General features: G+C 51.1%; 1 protein-coding gene across 2 annotated transcripts; it reads right to left on the reverse strand.

Annotated features, from left to right (window-relative positions):
- Nucleotides 1-1,012: 1,012 nt before the first annotated feature.
- Nucleotides 1,013-10,210, reverse strand: SLAMF9 (SLAM family member 9). 2 transcript variants are annotated; one of them, XR_008598276.1, is made up of 5 exons: nt 9,840-10,210; nt 6,693-7,028; nt 4,967-5,236; nt 2,623-2,867; nt 1,013-1,373 (listed from the first exon to the last, which is right to left on the reverse strand). XR_008598276.1 is itself a non-coding variant. In XM_054999109.1 (4 exons), the coding sequence occupies exons 1-4, from the start codon at nt 10,180-10,182 to the stop codon at nt 2,782-2,784; spliced, it is 1,035 nt and encodes a 344-aa protein (XP_054855084.1). In that variant the 5' UTR covers nt 10,183-10,210; the 3' UTR covers nt 1,013-2,781. The 2 variants fall into 2 exon arrangements, 1 of the variants encoding a protein (XP_054855084.1); XM_054999109.1 differs by having other exon boundaries at nt 1,013-2,867.
- Between the last annotated feature and the right edge of the window lie 4,598 nt (nt 10,211-14,808).

Here is a 14,808-nt window from a genome sequence, read left to right on the forward strand (position 1 = left end):
AGCCGCTTTGATCCTCATGGATAAAGTCTTCAAAGCACATACTTAAGATTGAGGTAAATAATTTATAATCATTATTCTGCAGTGATATAGGTTTATAGTTTTTTGCTAATGTCAAATCTTGTCCTTCTTTATGGAACAACATAATATTTGCGTCTTTCCAGGTCTCTGGCATCTTGCTTCCCAATAAAATTGAATTCATTGTATTTTGCAAGGGTATCAAGATCTCATCTTCAAAGCCTTTATAATACCGACCTGGCAGTCCATCTCGGCCTGGTGTCTTCCCTTCTTTCATCTTCTTAATTGCTTCCACCGCCTCTTGAATAATTTTTGGGCCATTCATCACTTCATGTTGTTTCTCCATGATTTTAGGCAAATTCTGTTTTATTAAATACTCATTCATTTTCTTTAAGGAAACCTATACAAATTGGCATAGTATTTAAAAAGGGTCTTTTGGATGGCCCAATTATCTGTTAACATAGCATTCCCATCTTGCAGTTTTAAAATCAATTTCTTCTCTCTTTTCTAAGTTTATAGGCTAACCATCTTCCTGGTTTATTAGCTAATTCAAGGTTTTTCTGTTTGACATATTTCAATTTTTTCTCTAAATCTGTTACTGTTAACATTGATAGCTGTTGCAGATATTTTATCTCCTGTTGTATCTTAACATCTCCTGGCACAGTTCTTAAAACTTCCTCTTTTTTCTTAATTTCTTGTAAAATACCTTGCATTTTTTCCTGCCCCTTTCTTTTTAATTCTGAATTGTGACGTATAAAATGGCCTTTTATAAATGCTTTGCTTGCATCCCAAACCATTCTCAAATCGGTACCCTTTTTCAAATTTAATTCAAAAATTCTTTCAACCCTTTTTTTTACAGTCCTCAACAATTGCCTCTCTGTGTAATAAAGATTAATTTAGTTGCCACTTGAATGTATTAGATTTGGTCCTGTTGTCAGGCGATGGATGACAGGCTATGGTAGAGAGACCCCTGTACCCTTACAGCAAGAAATCCAGGTTCTTGGTTAAAAGGCTTTATTTAGGAATCAAATCATCAGTATTTCATATAACGGGTCTCCAGAATCAAAGGCAGAAGCGGACATTGCAATGCATGTGATAACAAAGGCAAATCAAGAGACTTCGCTTGCATGATATCAAATAATGATTTTAACATGAGAAGTCTCTGGAGGTTAGATTCTGGCACTCCTGACCATGTAAGCTCTGGTGTAAACTATGGTTGTTGTGGATTTTCTGGGCTGTATAGCCGTGGTCTTGGTGTTGTAGTTCCTGATGTTTTGCCGGGAGCTGTGACTGGCATCTTCAGAGGTGTAGCACCAAAAGACAGAGATCTCACAGTGTCACAGTGTGTAAACTGTTTCCTAAATTTGAATGAAGAAAGCTGAAAGGATCTTTTCCAAGCAAATGGTGATCCTCTTCAGATCAAAGGGATTGGAGATCTTAAGTGGACAGCTATTGATTCAGAAGGGGCTGCTATTGGATTGATTCTAAAGGGTTGGGCTTATTACCCCGAGGCAAAACGGAATAGCCTTGCTGTGGGAAGGATGCTTGATTCAGGATTGAAGATCTCAATGAGTAAAAATGATTTCAGCCTTTATATTACTGAAGCTGGTGTGGAATTTAAGGCTCTGAGAATTGACAAGAGCTTTTACTTAAGAAATGCTAATTCGGGACAATTAATGAAGTTAATGCTGACGAGGAGGACAACTCTGCAGCTCTGCAAGATGCCTAATCACTAAAAGAGGTTTCATCAACAACAATTAATTCCCCTCCCAGAAAGGAAGGAAGAGATCCAGAGTTCAGAAGGGGCAGGAGAGGCTGAGCCAAAGGAGACGAACGCGAGTCATTCCCAAGCAAAACAGCCACTAAACTTCGGGACGGACTCCACGTAGCGTCTGGGCACCATCAGCTGGTCTGGTGAGAGTTTTTTATTCATAGAGAACCCACCAGTAGCATGAATGAAAAGAGCTTCTTCCTTCCCGCCACCCCAAGAGCCATTCTGGCTACCCCCACAGCCAAGCTGCCCGGTAAGGTCCCTTGTTTAGTATTACAATACTGCATTCCTATACCCTTTTGCACAGCTGCAAGGATCATTTTCTTAACTTCTCACTCTGTAGCAGAACCAGCCTTACTTTGGAGAGGCCCAGTCAGAGAGAGACCCGCCAGGTTCCACTACCCAGTGACCTTAGAAGAGCCATTTCAGATGGGCTGAAAGAGCAGAGAGTCCTGCCGGGCTTAGGTGGTGGAGGCTGAAGGGCCTGCCTCAAGGGGGCAGACAGGCAGAAGGAGGAGGAGGTGCAGCCCGAAGAGACCACAAAACCGCTTGGAAACATCTCTGAGCGTAGCTCTAACAAGCCGCGAAAGTGTGCCGCTCTCTGCTCATGCGGGGCGCCTCTCCGGGCATCGAAACCTCTGCCCCCAAAGGAACTTGGAACCAGATACGGGGCCAAATCAAGCGCAAGGCGAGTTTTTCCCCAAGGGATGCCATCAAACAAAAGGGGCGTTGTCTTACATTTGCATCCAAGTTACAGTTATGTCCAGTAAAAAGTATTTTGCATGTATAACTTTTGGGGGTGTGTGTGTGTGTGTGGGGGGGGGGGGTCATCTTACATTCAGGGGCAGCTTCCTTTTGAGTAGCTCTGGTATCTGGTCACACAAAGGATCCCAAGAATGTACTGGGCCGCAGAGAGGAGGGAAGCCAGCCACGGTCAGCCAAGCATGGATGCTCTTCCTGCACCCACCAGCCCCGGGTGTCGGAGCCAGCCGATGTCACAGCAGTACCAGGAGGACGAGAAAGGCAGGCCCGAGGATGGTTTTAGCGATGGAGCCGGCGAGCGAGCCAGGCCAAAGAAGCCCTGAAAGAGGAAGGTGAGAACAACATTAAGGGAGGGCTCACCTCACCACGTACGATTCACTTCCGGGAGTGACGTCATTGCACAGCCACTGGAGCGCGCAGGCATGCCTTGTGCATGCCTGAAAACGAACCTCATGCCTGGCACCAGGAAAGTGCCAGGAATTCTGCCCTCCCATCGAGAGGGTAGAGGGACCTGGCAACCCCTAGGTAGCACTTGTTTTTCTCTCTCATCTGGGAATCACGGGCAGAAAAAGCAGGATCAATAAAACACAGTACTATACCTAAGAAGGTAGTAACTTGTGGAACTCACTGCTACAAGATACAGCGAAGGCCGTAAATGGCTCCAGAGTCTAGACAGACTCAAGGAGAAGCAGGGCTGCCCCCAGGCCTGGAGGGAAATGTCCTGTCCCTTGAGCAGAGGCTCAGTGTGTGGAAATGGGCAACTGAATCTTTCCAGGGCATGGAGCTCAATTCCATCTGACAGCCTCCATTAAAGGGATGGGACATTTTTTTCCTCCCAGCAGTTGGCAACCCTAAAGGGGAAGAGGTGGAGCAGTGGCCATAAGCCATCCTGACTAAATGGAGCCTCCATGAGGAGGAGCAGTGACCTTCTGAGCACTGATTGCTGGGGCGGAAGGAGAAGGACCAGGGCAGGCTGCAACCTCCCCTCCCTGCTCCTGGGCTTCCCAGAGGGGGCCGGCCGGCCGGCCGGCCGTGCTCGACCCAGATCAGTCTAACTGGGCCATGCTCCTCTCTCCAGGCATGAAACTCTCAGCTGGCAGGTGCCCCTGCACACCTTCTGCCCTGGGCATTTCAGGCAAAGAAGGACGGAAGAAACCTCTGCTGGGGAGAGCTAGGCAGCTCAGTGGACTCCCCGGGGGCAGCTTCAGAGGGAGGAGGGTCCGAGTTCTGGCTTCATAGCTCCTAGGAAATCCCAGCCAGCAGCACCAGGTGCCACATTCTGCCTGGGGCAGCCAAGCCGGTTCAGCTGACGCTGGCAGGAAAAGCAGCCCCAACACCTGCCTCTCCTTCCAAGGCAAGAACTGGATGTACTCAATCAATCCATCCTGCCTTTTGCAGGCAAAAGACGAGGGTTGCAAAGGGGTAACCAGGTTTGTGTGCCCTTGTGAAATGAAGCAAAAATCCCCCTGCACCTTCGAGACTAACGTCATTTATGCTGTTGAATAATGATAAATAAGTAATAAATCTCGTTACTCTTGAAGGTGCCGCAGGATTTTTGTTTTATTTTGAAAGTCGAGGGGGCAGAAACCCCAAAGAAGCTTCCTCCAGGGCTGCCAGCACAGAGGCAGCGGAGCGTGGCCATCTCACCCCGATTAGAAAGCTGGACAGCGGCAGGCAGTGGAAAAATCTGGCTTGGCTCGCACTAGGGCCAGGGTGCCATGGGGTGGGGGGCTGGACTAGGAGGATCAGGGGCCTCATCCAGCGTGGCTGTTTCTCTGTGCTCTTATGTCCAGACTTTGCAACACCGTAGCTGCAGGGTGGACTGCAAGCTAAGCAACCAAGATGCTTTTTCACGCGTGAGTGATGCGTGAGCTTCCAGGGGCTCTGAGCATCTCTCTACAACACAGTGCCGCTCTACAGGTAACTCAGTCTGGGAGGCGAGAGCCTACCCAGGGTCTCCTAAATGAGGAAATCCAGGTCCAGGGGAGAAGCCGGCTTCTGATCCAGTTCCCAGGCCCAGCCAGACCAGAGTCTTCCAGTTGCCGCCTGTCAGTCACAGGGACTGCTTTTGTAGAACCCCCTGCCTTTTCCCCCGAGGAGGGTGCTGGGACCTCAGTGTGGCCCCCTGCTCCAACCCCAGAATGCCCAGTGAACATGTGAGCATGGGGAACTGGGAGGCCTTTGTTATGCAAGTGCGCCCCCTGGACAATGCTGACTTGACATTCCTAGACCAACTCCAGCAAGAACTACTCCAAAGCACAGCTCTGAAGATGCCTCCAAAGGCCGGGATGGGAGGGATACGGCTGCCCCAAATGACTTAGCAGGGGCTCATGGGAGCCACAGCAGGGAGGTCAGCACTGGCGAGTCTCTCTGCCCTTTGGGACCCCGCCTTTTATTCCAGGGGGAGGGGCTTCTTACCTGCAGCTCCGGCCCCTGAGTTGCAGGACTGGTAGGGAATGACGGCAACCGATTGCTGACTGCCGAGAGCAGCTGCTGTGCAGGTGTAGGATTTGTCAGCATCAGCAGGGTGCAGGACCAGGTGGAGGGCTGGGCCTTGAGATCCAGGGCCCTTTGACAGGGTGGGCCTCCAGTTGAACTTCACGGTCGTCTTGGCCCCAGCACCCACCTCACACAACAATCGGAGGCTGCAAGTTCCATTTGCTGATCTGCTGGCCGTGATTCTGACGTCTGGGGTGGAAGGGGGAGACAAGATGCAGAAGAGAAAAGATCAGGATATGTCTGTGGCTGTGGAAAGTCCCAGGGACCACTGCCCTCACCCCCTGTCCCTGCAAACTGATTTGTGAAGTAGGACGCCCTCGCTGGCTTAGGGTTGCCAGCCTCCAGGTAGTGGCTGGAGATCTCCCGGAATTACAACTGGTCTCCAGGCCACAGAGATTAGTTCACCTGGAGAAAACAGCTACTTTGGGGGGTGGGCTCTATGGAATTATACCTTGCCAAGGTCCTTTCCCTCCCCAAACCACACTTTCTCCAGGTTTCACCCCCTAGTTCTCCAGGAATTTCCCAACTTGGAGCTGGCAATCCTACGCTGGCTCCACAAGGCTGCTTTCCCCAACGACCACCAGGGTAGTTTTGCTTTGCTTGGTCTCCTCTGTGGTGCCCTTAAACCCCTCGGCTGCATTGGGGGAAAGCAGTTTGGGACTGGTGATGCTCCATTTCATTTGATGCAATTAGGACGTTGCATATTTATTGCTTTGGGGAAAGGGGAGATCTATGTTCTAATCACCCACCGAAAACAAAGTCCCTGGACTGAGAGCCAGGCATGCCCCACTCCCCTGCCATAGCCAGGACACAGCCCTGTGCCTTTCCCAGCGCACCTCTCTCGAGGCCGGGGAGGGGCTGCGTCCACACTGGCCGTCTTCGGTGTCGCTGAGTCAGGCCCTTTCCTGCAGTTTGGGGAATGCTCTGTGCCCCATCAAAGCCTAGAAGGGCCCCTCCCCCACCCCCCAGAGCCCCCTCCTGCCCAATGCTTGCTTGGAAGTCACGCCCTGCTTCTCCTGATGCGTTGCTTGTAGTCCTTCGTTACAGGACAAGAAGCGGCATCTGTGACAGCAAATGGGTGGTTAATTCTCAGTTTTTGTTTGGTTTGTTTGAGTGGGGTGTGTGTGTGTGTGCACGTGCCCATCTTTATTCTATCTTAAATGTTTGTAACTGCATAATTATGAAATAGTGATCAGGAAAAAGTAAAATAAAACCATCAGAGCAATTTTGGCTGCAAAGTGAAAAACTGTCATGAACATTCCCAACCCCGCCCAAATCTCTTCAGGAGCTGAGAATGAAGTATCGATTCATGAAAGAGGCCGTGTTAGGCTGCAGGGGAGAAGGGAAGCGGAAGAGGAAGAAGAAAACATAGACAAGCAGGAGCCCAGAGACCTCGACAGTGTGCTTTGGCTGTCCATATTGGAAAACTTGGGGCGGTGATGGCTGTTTAAGAAAAAGACAGGAGGGCAACAGGGAAAACACTGGAATGCGACCACGCCTTGTGGATTCCCTGTTGAAACAGAGCGAATGGACGGGGGGAACCAGCTTGGAGTGTAACGTGTGAAGAAGCCACTTGTAGGGGCCTGGATTCATGTTAGGAGCCCAGGTCTCCCAGGCAGACTCGCTCACTATTGCCACAACTTACCGAAGACGAAGAGAATGTATTCCTTCAGCAATGCTTCAATCGGATCCTGGAGCTCCACCACATCATAGAACCCCCCGTCCTCTTTCCTCAAGTTGCTGATTTTCAAGGACAGGCTCTGCTCAAGGAAGGTCACTCTTCCGAAATAGCTCTCAATCAGGACTTCGAGAGCGTTCCCAGCCTGCCACGCTGCCACTGCATGCATTGTACCGCTGGAGGAAGATCTCCAAAGGAGATTTGAGATGTTGGACCGCTGCAGAACCTCCAGTGAGAATGTTGCTGACTCTCCCACTCGGTGGGTGAGGTCCTGCCTGGGGGCCCCTTCTGCAGTGCCCGTTCCTGGGAAACAAAGCAAGAGACAATGTAAGAAGAGCGGTGTGTTTGTGTGTGTGTGAACTCACACTCTGTCAGTGGCAACTTGCAAGGAATCTATCCAAGTCTTTCTCCACCAAGTGCTACATAGATTCATCCTCGCAAGTGCTCCGTGCCATCAAAGTCCAACATGCTCTGCTTCCACAACATCTTTTGGATGGAAGGGGGGATTCCAGAGGTTTACTAACTGAACAAAGAAGAGCAGGAGGGCCAGTTCTGGGGGGGGGGGGGGGGTCAGGAAAGTGAGGCTCAGCGTCCAGTCTCCTATTTCATCCAGGTTTTTTTCAAAAGTAACCATTTGAGGTAACCAGGCAGTTTTTGCAAGAGCTTCCTCCTCCTCCTGCTGGTTCCACATCTGCTCTGCCTTTTCCTAGGGGTGGGAGATGAAGATTTAGAACGCCAGTGTGGTGGAAGGGTTAGCCTTTCAGATCCAGCAGCCGTGTGCCTGACAGGGCAGCCCTCCCTTCCCGACCAGTTCTTGCCAAAAAGGATTGTCTCAGTTGGCAACACGAGTGCAGTGTTTCCACTCCCCCCCCCCGCCGTTGCACTGTATCACTGGCTTTAGGTGGACATGCTGGTTCTGCACAAGGGAGGGGCCTATGCATAAGCCCAGCTGCAGCACAGGAAAGAGGCCAGGTGTGAGCCAGGAGGGTCTGGGCAGACACAAGGCCTGGAGGTTTTTTGGCGTCTTCTGGGCATGGAGCAGGGGGCACTGGGTGTGTGTGTGTGTGTGGGGGGTAGCTGTGGATTTCCTGCGTTGTGCAGGGGGTAGGACTAGATGCCCCTGGAGGTCTCTTCCAACTCGATGCTTCTATGAAATACAAGGACTGGGGAGGAACAGAGCAGAAACCTGGGCTTTGTCTCCTGGCAAGAGGCTGCCTGCCCACACTGCTGATGGAGTGGGGGGGGGGAGAGACAGGAGCAGAGACTTCCCAGTATGTCAATGAAATCAAGTACGCAGCAGTTGAGTCCGGCGGCACCTGAGAGAGCCACTCGAAGGGAGCTGAAGAAGGGAGCTCTGACTCTCGGAAGCTCACACCCTGGAGGCCTCTCCGGTGCTGCTGGACTTCCATCCTGCTGTTCTATGGCAGACCAACACACCTATCCACCTGTGTTAAGCGAGTACACCCGCACGCACCTGGGACGCTTGCCAGAGGCACAAGAGAGAGCAGTAATGAAGGATCCAATCATTTTGCTACGGTTTGATTTGTTTGCCAAAAACTTTCAGATCCCTGCACTGTCCCAAGGACGTAGCAGAAGTGGCCGATCTCTTCCTAGGCAATCTGGAAATGCTGAGAGTATCTGAGGTCTCTTGAATGACTCTGTGGTATTGAAAAGCACTGCAGCTGTGGGGTGTGTGTGTGTAATAATAATAATAATAAAAACAATAACAACAACATTCGTTTTATATACCGCCCTTCAGGACAACTTAATGCCCACTCAGAGCGGTTTACAAAGCATGTTATTGTTATCCTCACAACAAAACACCCTGTGAGGTGGGTGGGGCTGAGAGAGCTCCGAGAGAGCTGTGACTACTCCAAGGTCACCCAGCAGGCTTCAAGTGGAGGAGGAGGGAATCAAACCCAGCTCTCCAGATTAGAGTCCCGCGCTCTTAACCCCTACACCAAACTGGCTCTCAGTTTGTAACATGAACACATGAGTCTGTGCACTTATGAAAGAGGAGGAATTGCCCACATGCTATATTTTAGGTGACCCCTCCCCAACTCTTGACTTGAGATTCTCGTGGGGTGAAAGGCGGGTGAAGGCTCATCCCGTGCCAGCTCACACTGCCTGGAGCCTGCTGGGCCAGCCAGAAATGTCTATCAGCCTGAAACATGGGAGGGCTAAGGAAACAACCCCACTTGAAGCCAGCTGGGTGACCTTGGGCCAGTCACAGCTCTCTCGGAGCTCTCTCAGCCCCACCCACCTCACAGGGGGATTGTTGTTATGGGGATAATAATGGCATACTTTGTAAACCGCTCTGAGTGGGTGTTAAGTTGTCCTGAAGGGCGGTATATAAATTGAATGTTTTTATTATAATTATAATAGGGGAACAGGAGGTGGAGTGACTCATACCTAGAAACGAAACTGCTGTTGGACAGATTGCTTAATATGGCTAGCTTTAATACCTGGACTGAAGAAGATGACTCACATTTTAAAAGTGACTTGCAAACCACACCCCTCCGTATTGCTTTTGCAGCCCTTCGCTTCCCCCTTTGCTCTCTTCCCTCCAGCCCGTCAGATTCCTCTTCAATGTTTCTTTCTACTCTGCAGGTCTTTCAAACCCAGCCAAGGTCACAATTTCCCCTTCCCACACAGAACCATGGCCTGTTTAGTTGCCAGAGCCCCTGGGCGTCCCATGCCTCCCCCACCCCGCTGCTCAGCCAAATCACAGCAGCAGCAGCCCTGCCACGATACCACTTCTTCAGACTCCACACTGGACGCTAGCTGGGCAGGAGCAAAACCCATTCGCCAATCCCAGCCCTGCTGCCCCACCACACAAAAATCGGAGATATTGCTAGAGTGGGTGCTCTAAGAGAAGGGGGGAGAAGGAAACCAGGGCTGAACCTTAAGCCTTGCATTGCAGCTTCCCGGCAAGCATTTAAGAGATCGAAGCCAAGAGTCCCTGCAGCTGAGGCCAGGCCAGCCAGAGGCAGCAGCCCCAGCCCCTCTGACTGGAGTGGTGGGGAAGGGACTTTGCCTGTCAGGAGACGGTCCCATCACATTTATCTGCTCAAGAAGAACACAAGAGAAGCAGGAGCAGCTTCTTGAACTCACCAGCGGCCTGGAGGAGCAAGGCAAAGAGGAAGAGGCTGGTGGGAGAGCAGGCGTCCATCCTCGTGAGCCTGGAATAACTTCCTGCCGCTGCCTGGGCTGCAAGCTCTGCAGAAGAGAGTCCGCCTCGCCTTTCCTGTGACCAGCTGCTGAGGAGCCCCAGAGAGAGCGCAGCTTCCCCTTCCTGGCCTCTTGTAGTCCAGAGCCAAATCCAGTGGGCCTCCCGGGGGGGGGGTCCAGATGTCATGTGTCTAGCCAGCATTTGCATAGCAAGCCCAGGCCCGGTTTTGGTGAGAACCGGCCCAGGGAACCACCCCAAGTGCCGTGCGGTGAGGCTCTTCTGCATTCCAACACAAGACCACGGAGCTGGAGATTGGCAGCTGGCCGCAGCTGGCAGCAGGCTCCGTACCTCCCATTCTGTTCACGGCAGCCCACAGGCCACGGCGTGTTCTGCCATGATGTGGCGCTTGTGGACAGTGAGGCCGCAGTGCCAAGAGAGCACCAAGAGAGCTCAGGATCCTGGCTGGCCCTACACCTCTCCCCCTCCCCACCTCCCCACCAAGGATGCCGATTGCTGTGTCAAGAAACTTCCCAGAGCCGCCTCCAATAGATTGCAAGCCAGGGCTGGCTCTGTTGGCAAGAGGTTTCCAGGAAGGCAACACTGTGGTTACTGGTGAATAGCAGGACAGGTCTGTGTGTTGGCTGCGGGGCGGAGGGGGGGGAAGATTCAGATGGGAACTTGGGTGCCAAGGAGGGAGGCAGGACTAAACATTTCCCCACCATGTCGTTTTCCTGACCTCTATCCACTCCCCGCCCCCCAGACTTGCCATTTTGCATGTGGAAACAGAAGCTCAAAGGTCCAGAAATTTAGTGGTGGGGACCAAACAGTACACTGAACAGAGGTTATCTTAAATCAACATGAAGCAGAAAAAACAAACCAACAGAAGTCAGATACACTGAAAGGCCCAGAGAAAAGCCACCCAAAGTCCCAGATGCCGTCACATTGCTGGCATCACCTTGGCCTGGCAATGCTAGTTGGCACCTCTTGCTGTGCCAGCAGAGGGCAGGTGCTTTCCAAGGGATTCCAGCTGCCCAGGAGTCCACAGCCACACCACCAACAACCACAAATCACAGAGCAGCCTGCCAGCGACCCCCACCCTGTCCGTGTCAGCCATGGCTTGGCACTCCAATGAGGGCTGTGAACTGGAAGGAGCCCCCCGCCATGATAGAGCTCAATGGAGCAGACAACAGAGGGCCACCTGGCCCATGCTGAAGCCAGCAGAGCTTAGTCAGGAGTGTGGTGGGGATCAGGCCCACACAGAGACTCGGCTTTGAAACATTTGAGGCATTTATTGCACAACACCAGGAATGGAGCCCTGAAGGGGGCTGGAGTTGCCAGCTCTCTTTGCTTCGCAAGGCTGCGGTGTCTTTGCAAGCTTTGCTGACAGGCCAGAGAATCCCAAGACAAAGCGTCCTGTCCCTTCATGCCCACAGGAGGGCGGTCTGTAGAGCACCTTGCATTGGTGCAGGAGCCAGGCTCCAAGGAGAGAGTTGGCAACCCCACCGCAGAGCAGCAGCCCCCTTGGGCAGGGGGGCAGAGAGGGGTTGCCCTGGAGGCCGGGTGGGTGGTGGTGTCACATGGGGACGGGGTGTGTGTGTGTGTGAAAGACAGAAACTTTGGTGGACTGGAACCTGCTTTGTCACCTGCTGTGAACAAATAATTGCTAGGCAGACAATTTATGAAGGAAGCTTGGAAAAACCAAAGAGCAGCCAAGGGCTGGGAAATGCAGGAAGGGCAGGGATCAAACGTAGATTGTTAACAAGCCTACAGAAAAAATATCCGGTCCCTTTAGCCTGAGCAGGCACTGGAGCAGAGAAGGGCAGAGCTCAGCCCAGCAGCTGGAGACAGGGTCCGGACCCTCGGATGGGGGGAGGGGCTTGTGCTCCCCCCAGGCCCCCCTACCTGCTTGTCCCTTCTGCCTTCTCTCCATGCAACCTTTTGCCTGCTCCACCCCCCCTTTTCTTGGGTCAGTCTTCCAGCTCCCTCCAGCTGGGACCGTGTCCCCTCACCCCCCCCCCCCGCCAATCTGAAGAAGTGAGCTGTGATGAAAACTCGTACCCTGCCACAAATTCTGTGAGTCCAATTGGCTCCCAGGACAAGTCTCCGCCCGTTGGCTGGTTTGGGCCCTGGTTGTGCCCTCTTGCTGTCCAGCTGGGCCGCAGGGCCACGATTGGCACAGCCTCTCCTTCCCTCCAAACCCCTGCATGCCTGCTGAACTGCAGGAACGGTGCCGGCCTCTGGCCTCTTTGGGCTGCATCCCCGTCACTCCAGGATGGCCCAGTGGAACCCCTGGGGCAGCCCCCCCCCCGGTATGCAGGGACATCGACTGGGCAAGTGTGCCCCCCCCTCTCGGACAGAGGCTTAAGCAGCAGCTGAATCTTTCCATAGCACAAAGGTAAAGAACAGCGCCTGGGCTGGCGCCACCAGGGGGTTTTGCCACGGTGTCCATGTGGCCATGTTGATTGCTAGTCAATTCGCGCGTGCAACAGTGATTCCTCCCAGCACACAGTAAACCAGTTTTCACCATTACTAGCCATGTTTCCCTTCCACACAAGACATGGATTGCATCCTGCCCTTGCCCCCCCACATGCTGTTGATACGATTCTTTGCCACCCTTTAAAAAAAACGTGCAAGCGTCGCACTGCTGAAGAATAGCCCAATGCGACACCCCTCACACCCTTGGTGGCCTGCCTGCGACGTCTTCCCCTCGCCATCCCCTCCCCCTCCCGCTGAACTGTCACATGCAGGAGGGAAAAATAACCCTGTATTGAAACACACGGCCAGCGTGATAGGCGGGACGACTGCCCCATTCTGAGGAACTGCTGCTTTCCTTTTTAAAAAACGATTAACCAACGTAAAGGAGGCTGCCCCAGTCGTTGACTGCAAAATAAAGGAAACTCCACGGGGGTTATAATCAATATTATATACAGTACACCATGTATAAGTCACAGAAAGTAATTTAATCACTATTTAACATCAGCAAATGCATAACACATGACAAAAATTACAATATTCAATGTATATTTACAACCATTCAATATCACTATGTTCAGAACATTCAAGGTATCCAGAATGAACCATCCGAATGAATACAAGTTAACCGTGTATTCTCTGGCGCGCCAGAGAATACACGGCCGCTGCACGTTACCAGTGGGGAACGAAGGACTCACCGAGATTGGGAACATTAAGAGGTGTATGCATCAGTGAGTAAGCTAATTTCCACACTGAAGTTGTTGAACTTGAGGAGAAGGTCTGGCTACATAAAGGTATTTTTGTTTACAGATGTTTAAAACGCATGCTTTAAGAATAGAGCACCACGGAGACTGACGCTCCTGATGAGGCATTGATGAAATCTGAGCTTCAGCTGGCCCCAGATTGGGCATGTCTCTCTCTGTTTTCCTTTACTTCCTTTTCAGGACGAGTGGCTTGCGTTGAAATAAACCCGTGGGGATAGTTTATCCCCGCAGTTATTTCATTGTTTCATCACATCTCGATTGCAAAGAGGACACTATTTGCTGAGTGACCTTTGAGAAAATACGTTGCTGAACACTGGTTAACTTGTATTCATTCGGATGGTTCATTCTGGATACCTTGAACGTTCTGAACATAGTGATATTGAATGGTTGTAAATATACATTGAATATTGTAATTTTTGTCATGTGTTATGCATTTGCTGATGTTAAATAGTGATTAAATTACTTTCTGTGACTTATACATGGTGTACTGTATATAATATTGATTATAACCCCCGTGGAGTTTCTTTCCTTTTTAAAAAGGCAGCTTTGGCAATACCCAAATAGAGCCACGCCCGTCCCCTGAAGTTCCGAGCAGAAAAACTTGGACTTTGAAGGAATATGCTGAGGGCGTCTTTGTGTTGCTCTGTAAAAGCAAACTTCAAAACCTTCATTGCAAAATACGCATGGATTGGTGAGAGAGATGCCCACCTATAGTCATGGGGTGCTGTACAGGCCTGCAACACTTGTCAACCAAGAATCAAGAGGGGTTTTGTGTTGTTGTCATAGTGCAACAACAGCCCATCTAGATGTCTCCTGTCATACTCTGCACGGACCTGTTTAATTCTGTGTGGCTCTGACGTTAGAAGCTGTTCTCTGCCTGGAATGTGACAGCCTGCCGGGATCTCTTTCTCAGCTGCGGTTTCCTTTTTGCTGGGGAAGCCGGGCCTCCTGGCCTTGGAGTTCCTAACACATCATCTCCGCTGTGTCCTGCTGTTCAACTATTAAACTTAGCTGTTTCCTGAAGGGGGGTGGAAACTTGGGGGCTGGGCTTATATATGTTATGTGCTTATAGAGAAACGCCATTCCTGGCAAGGAATATAATGGGGAACGATACTAGTAGCTTATCAATAAATACTTAGCTTGTTTTATAGATTGATCCAATTTTTGAACTTGCTCTGTCATTTACTAGTAGCTTATCAATAAAATTGCTTTAACTCGTGTTGTTCCTGGACTCATTGAGAGTTACTTGGCACAATCTTGCACTGTGTTGCCCATCTGTGTTGCCCTCTGCGGTCTTCCATTATTTTAAACCCCTCAGGCAGTTCAGAAGAAGGTGGCAAAGGGGAGGGGCTTCATTCAAACATAAGGTGTATTTTCTCTTTGGGACAAATGAAAAAGATCTTTCTCAATAATGCCATGCCAGAAAAGATTGGGGGGTTTCCCCCTAGGCAAAGGCACACTAAGGACACGCCAAAAGACCGCTGCTGCAAGCCAGAGCTTTATTCACAAGTGCCGAGGGTCAAATCAAGAAGACAGGGGAGCACCCACACTCTCCGGCTGCTCCCGGCGGGAGATTGGCAACGGGTTTGCCTGGCTAAATTGTCCCGTTTCGCAAGGCCACAGTTTCATCAAAAGCCACAAATAAATTCTTAGTGTAAAGCGTATTTCTTTTACT

Source organism: Eublepharis macularius, chromosome 1 (assembly GCF_028583425.1).
Source record: "Eublepharis macularius isolate TG4126 chromosome 1, MPM_Emac_v1.0, whole genome shotgun sequence".
Lineage (NCBI taxonomy): Eukaryota > Metazoa > Chordata > Lepidosauria > Squamata > Eublepharidae > Eublepharis > Eublepharis macularius.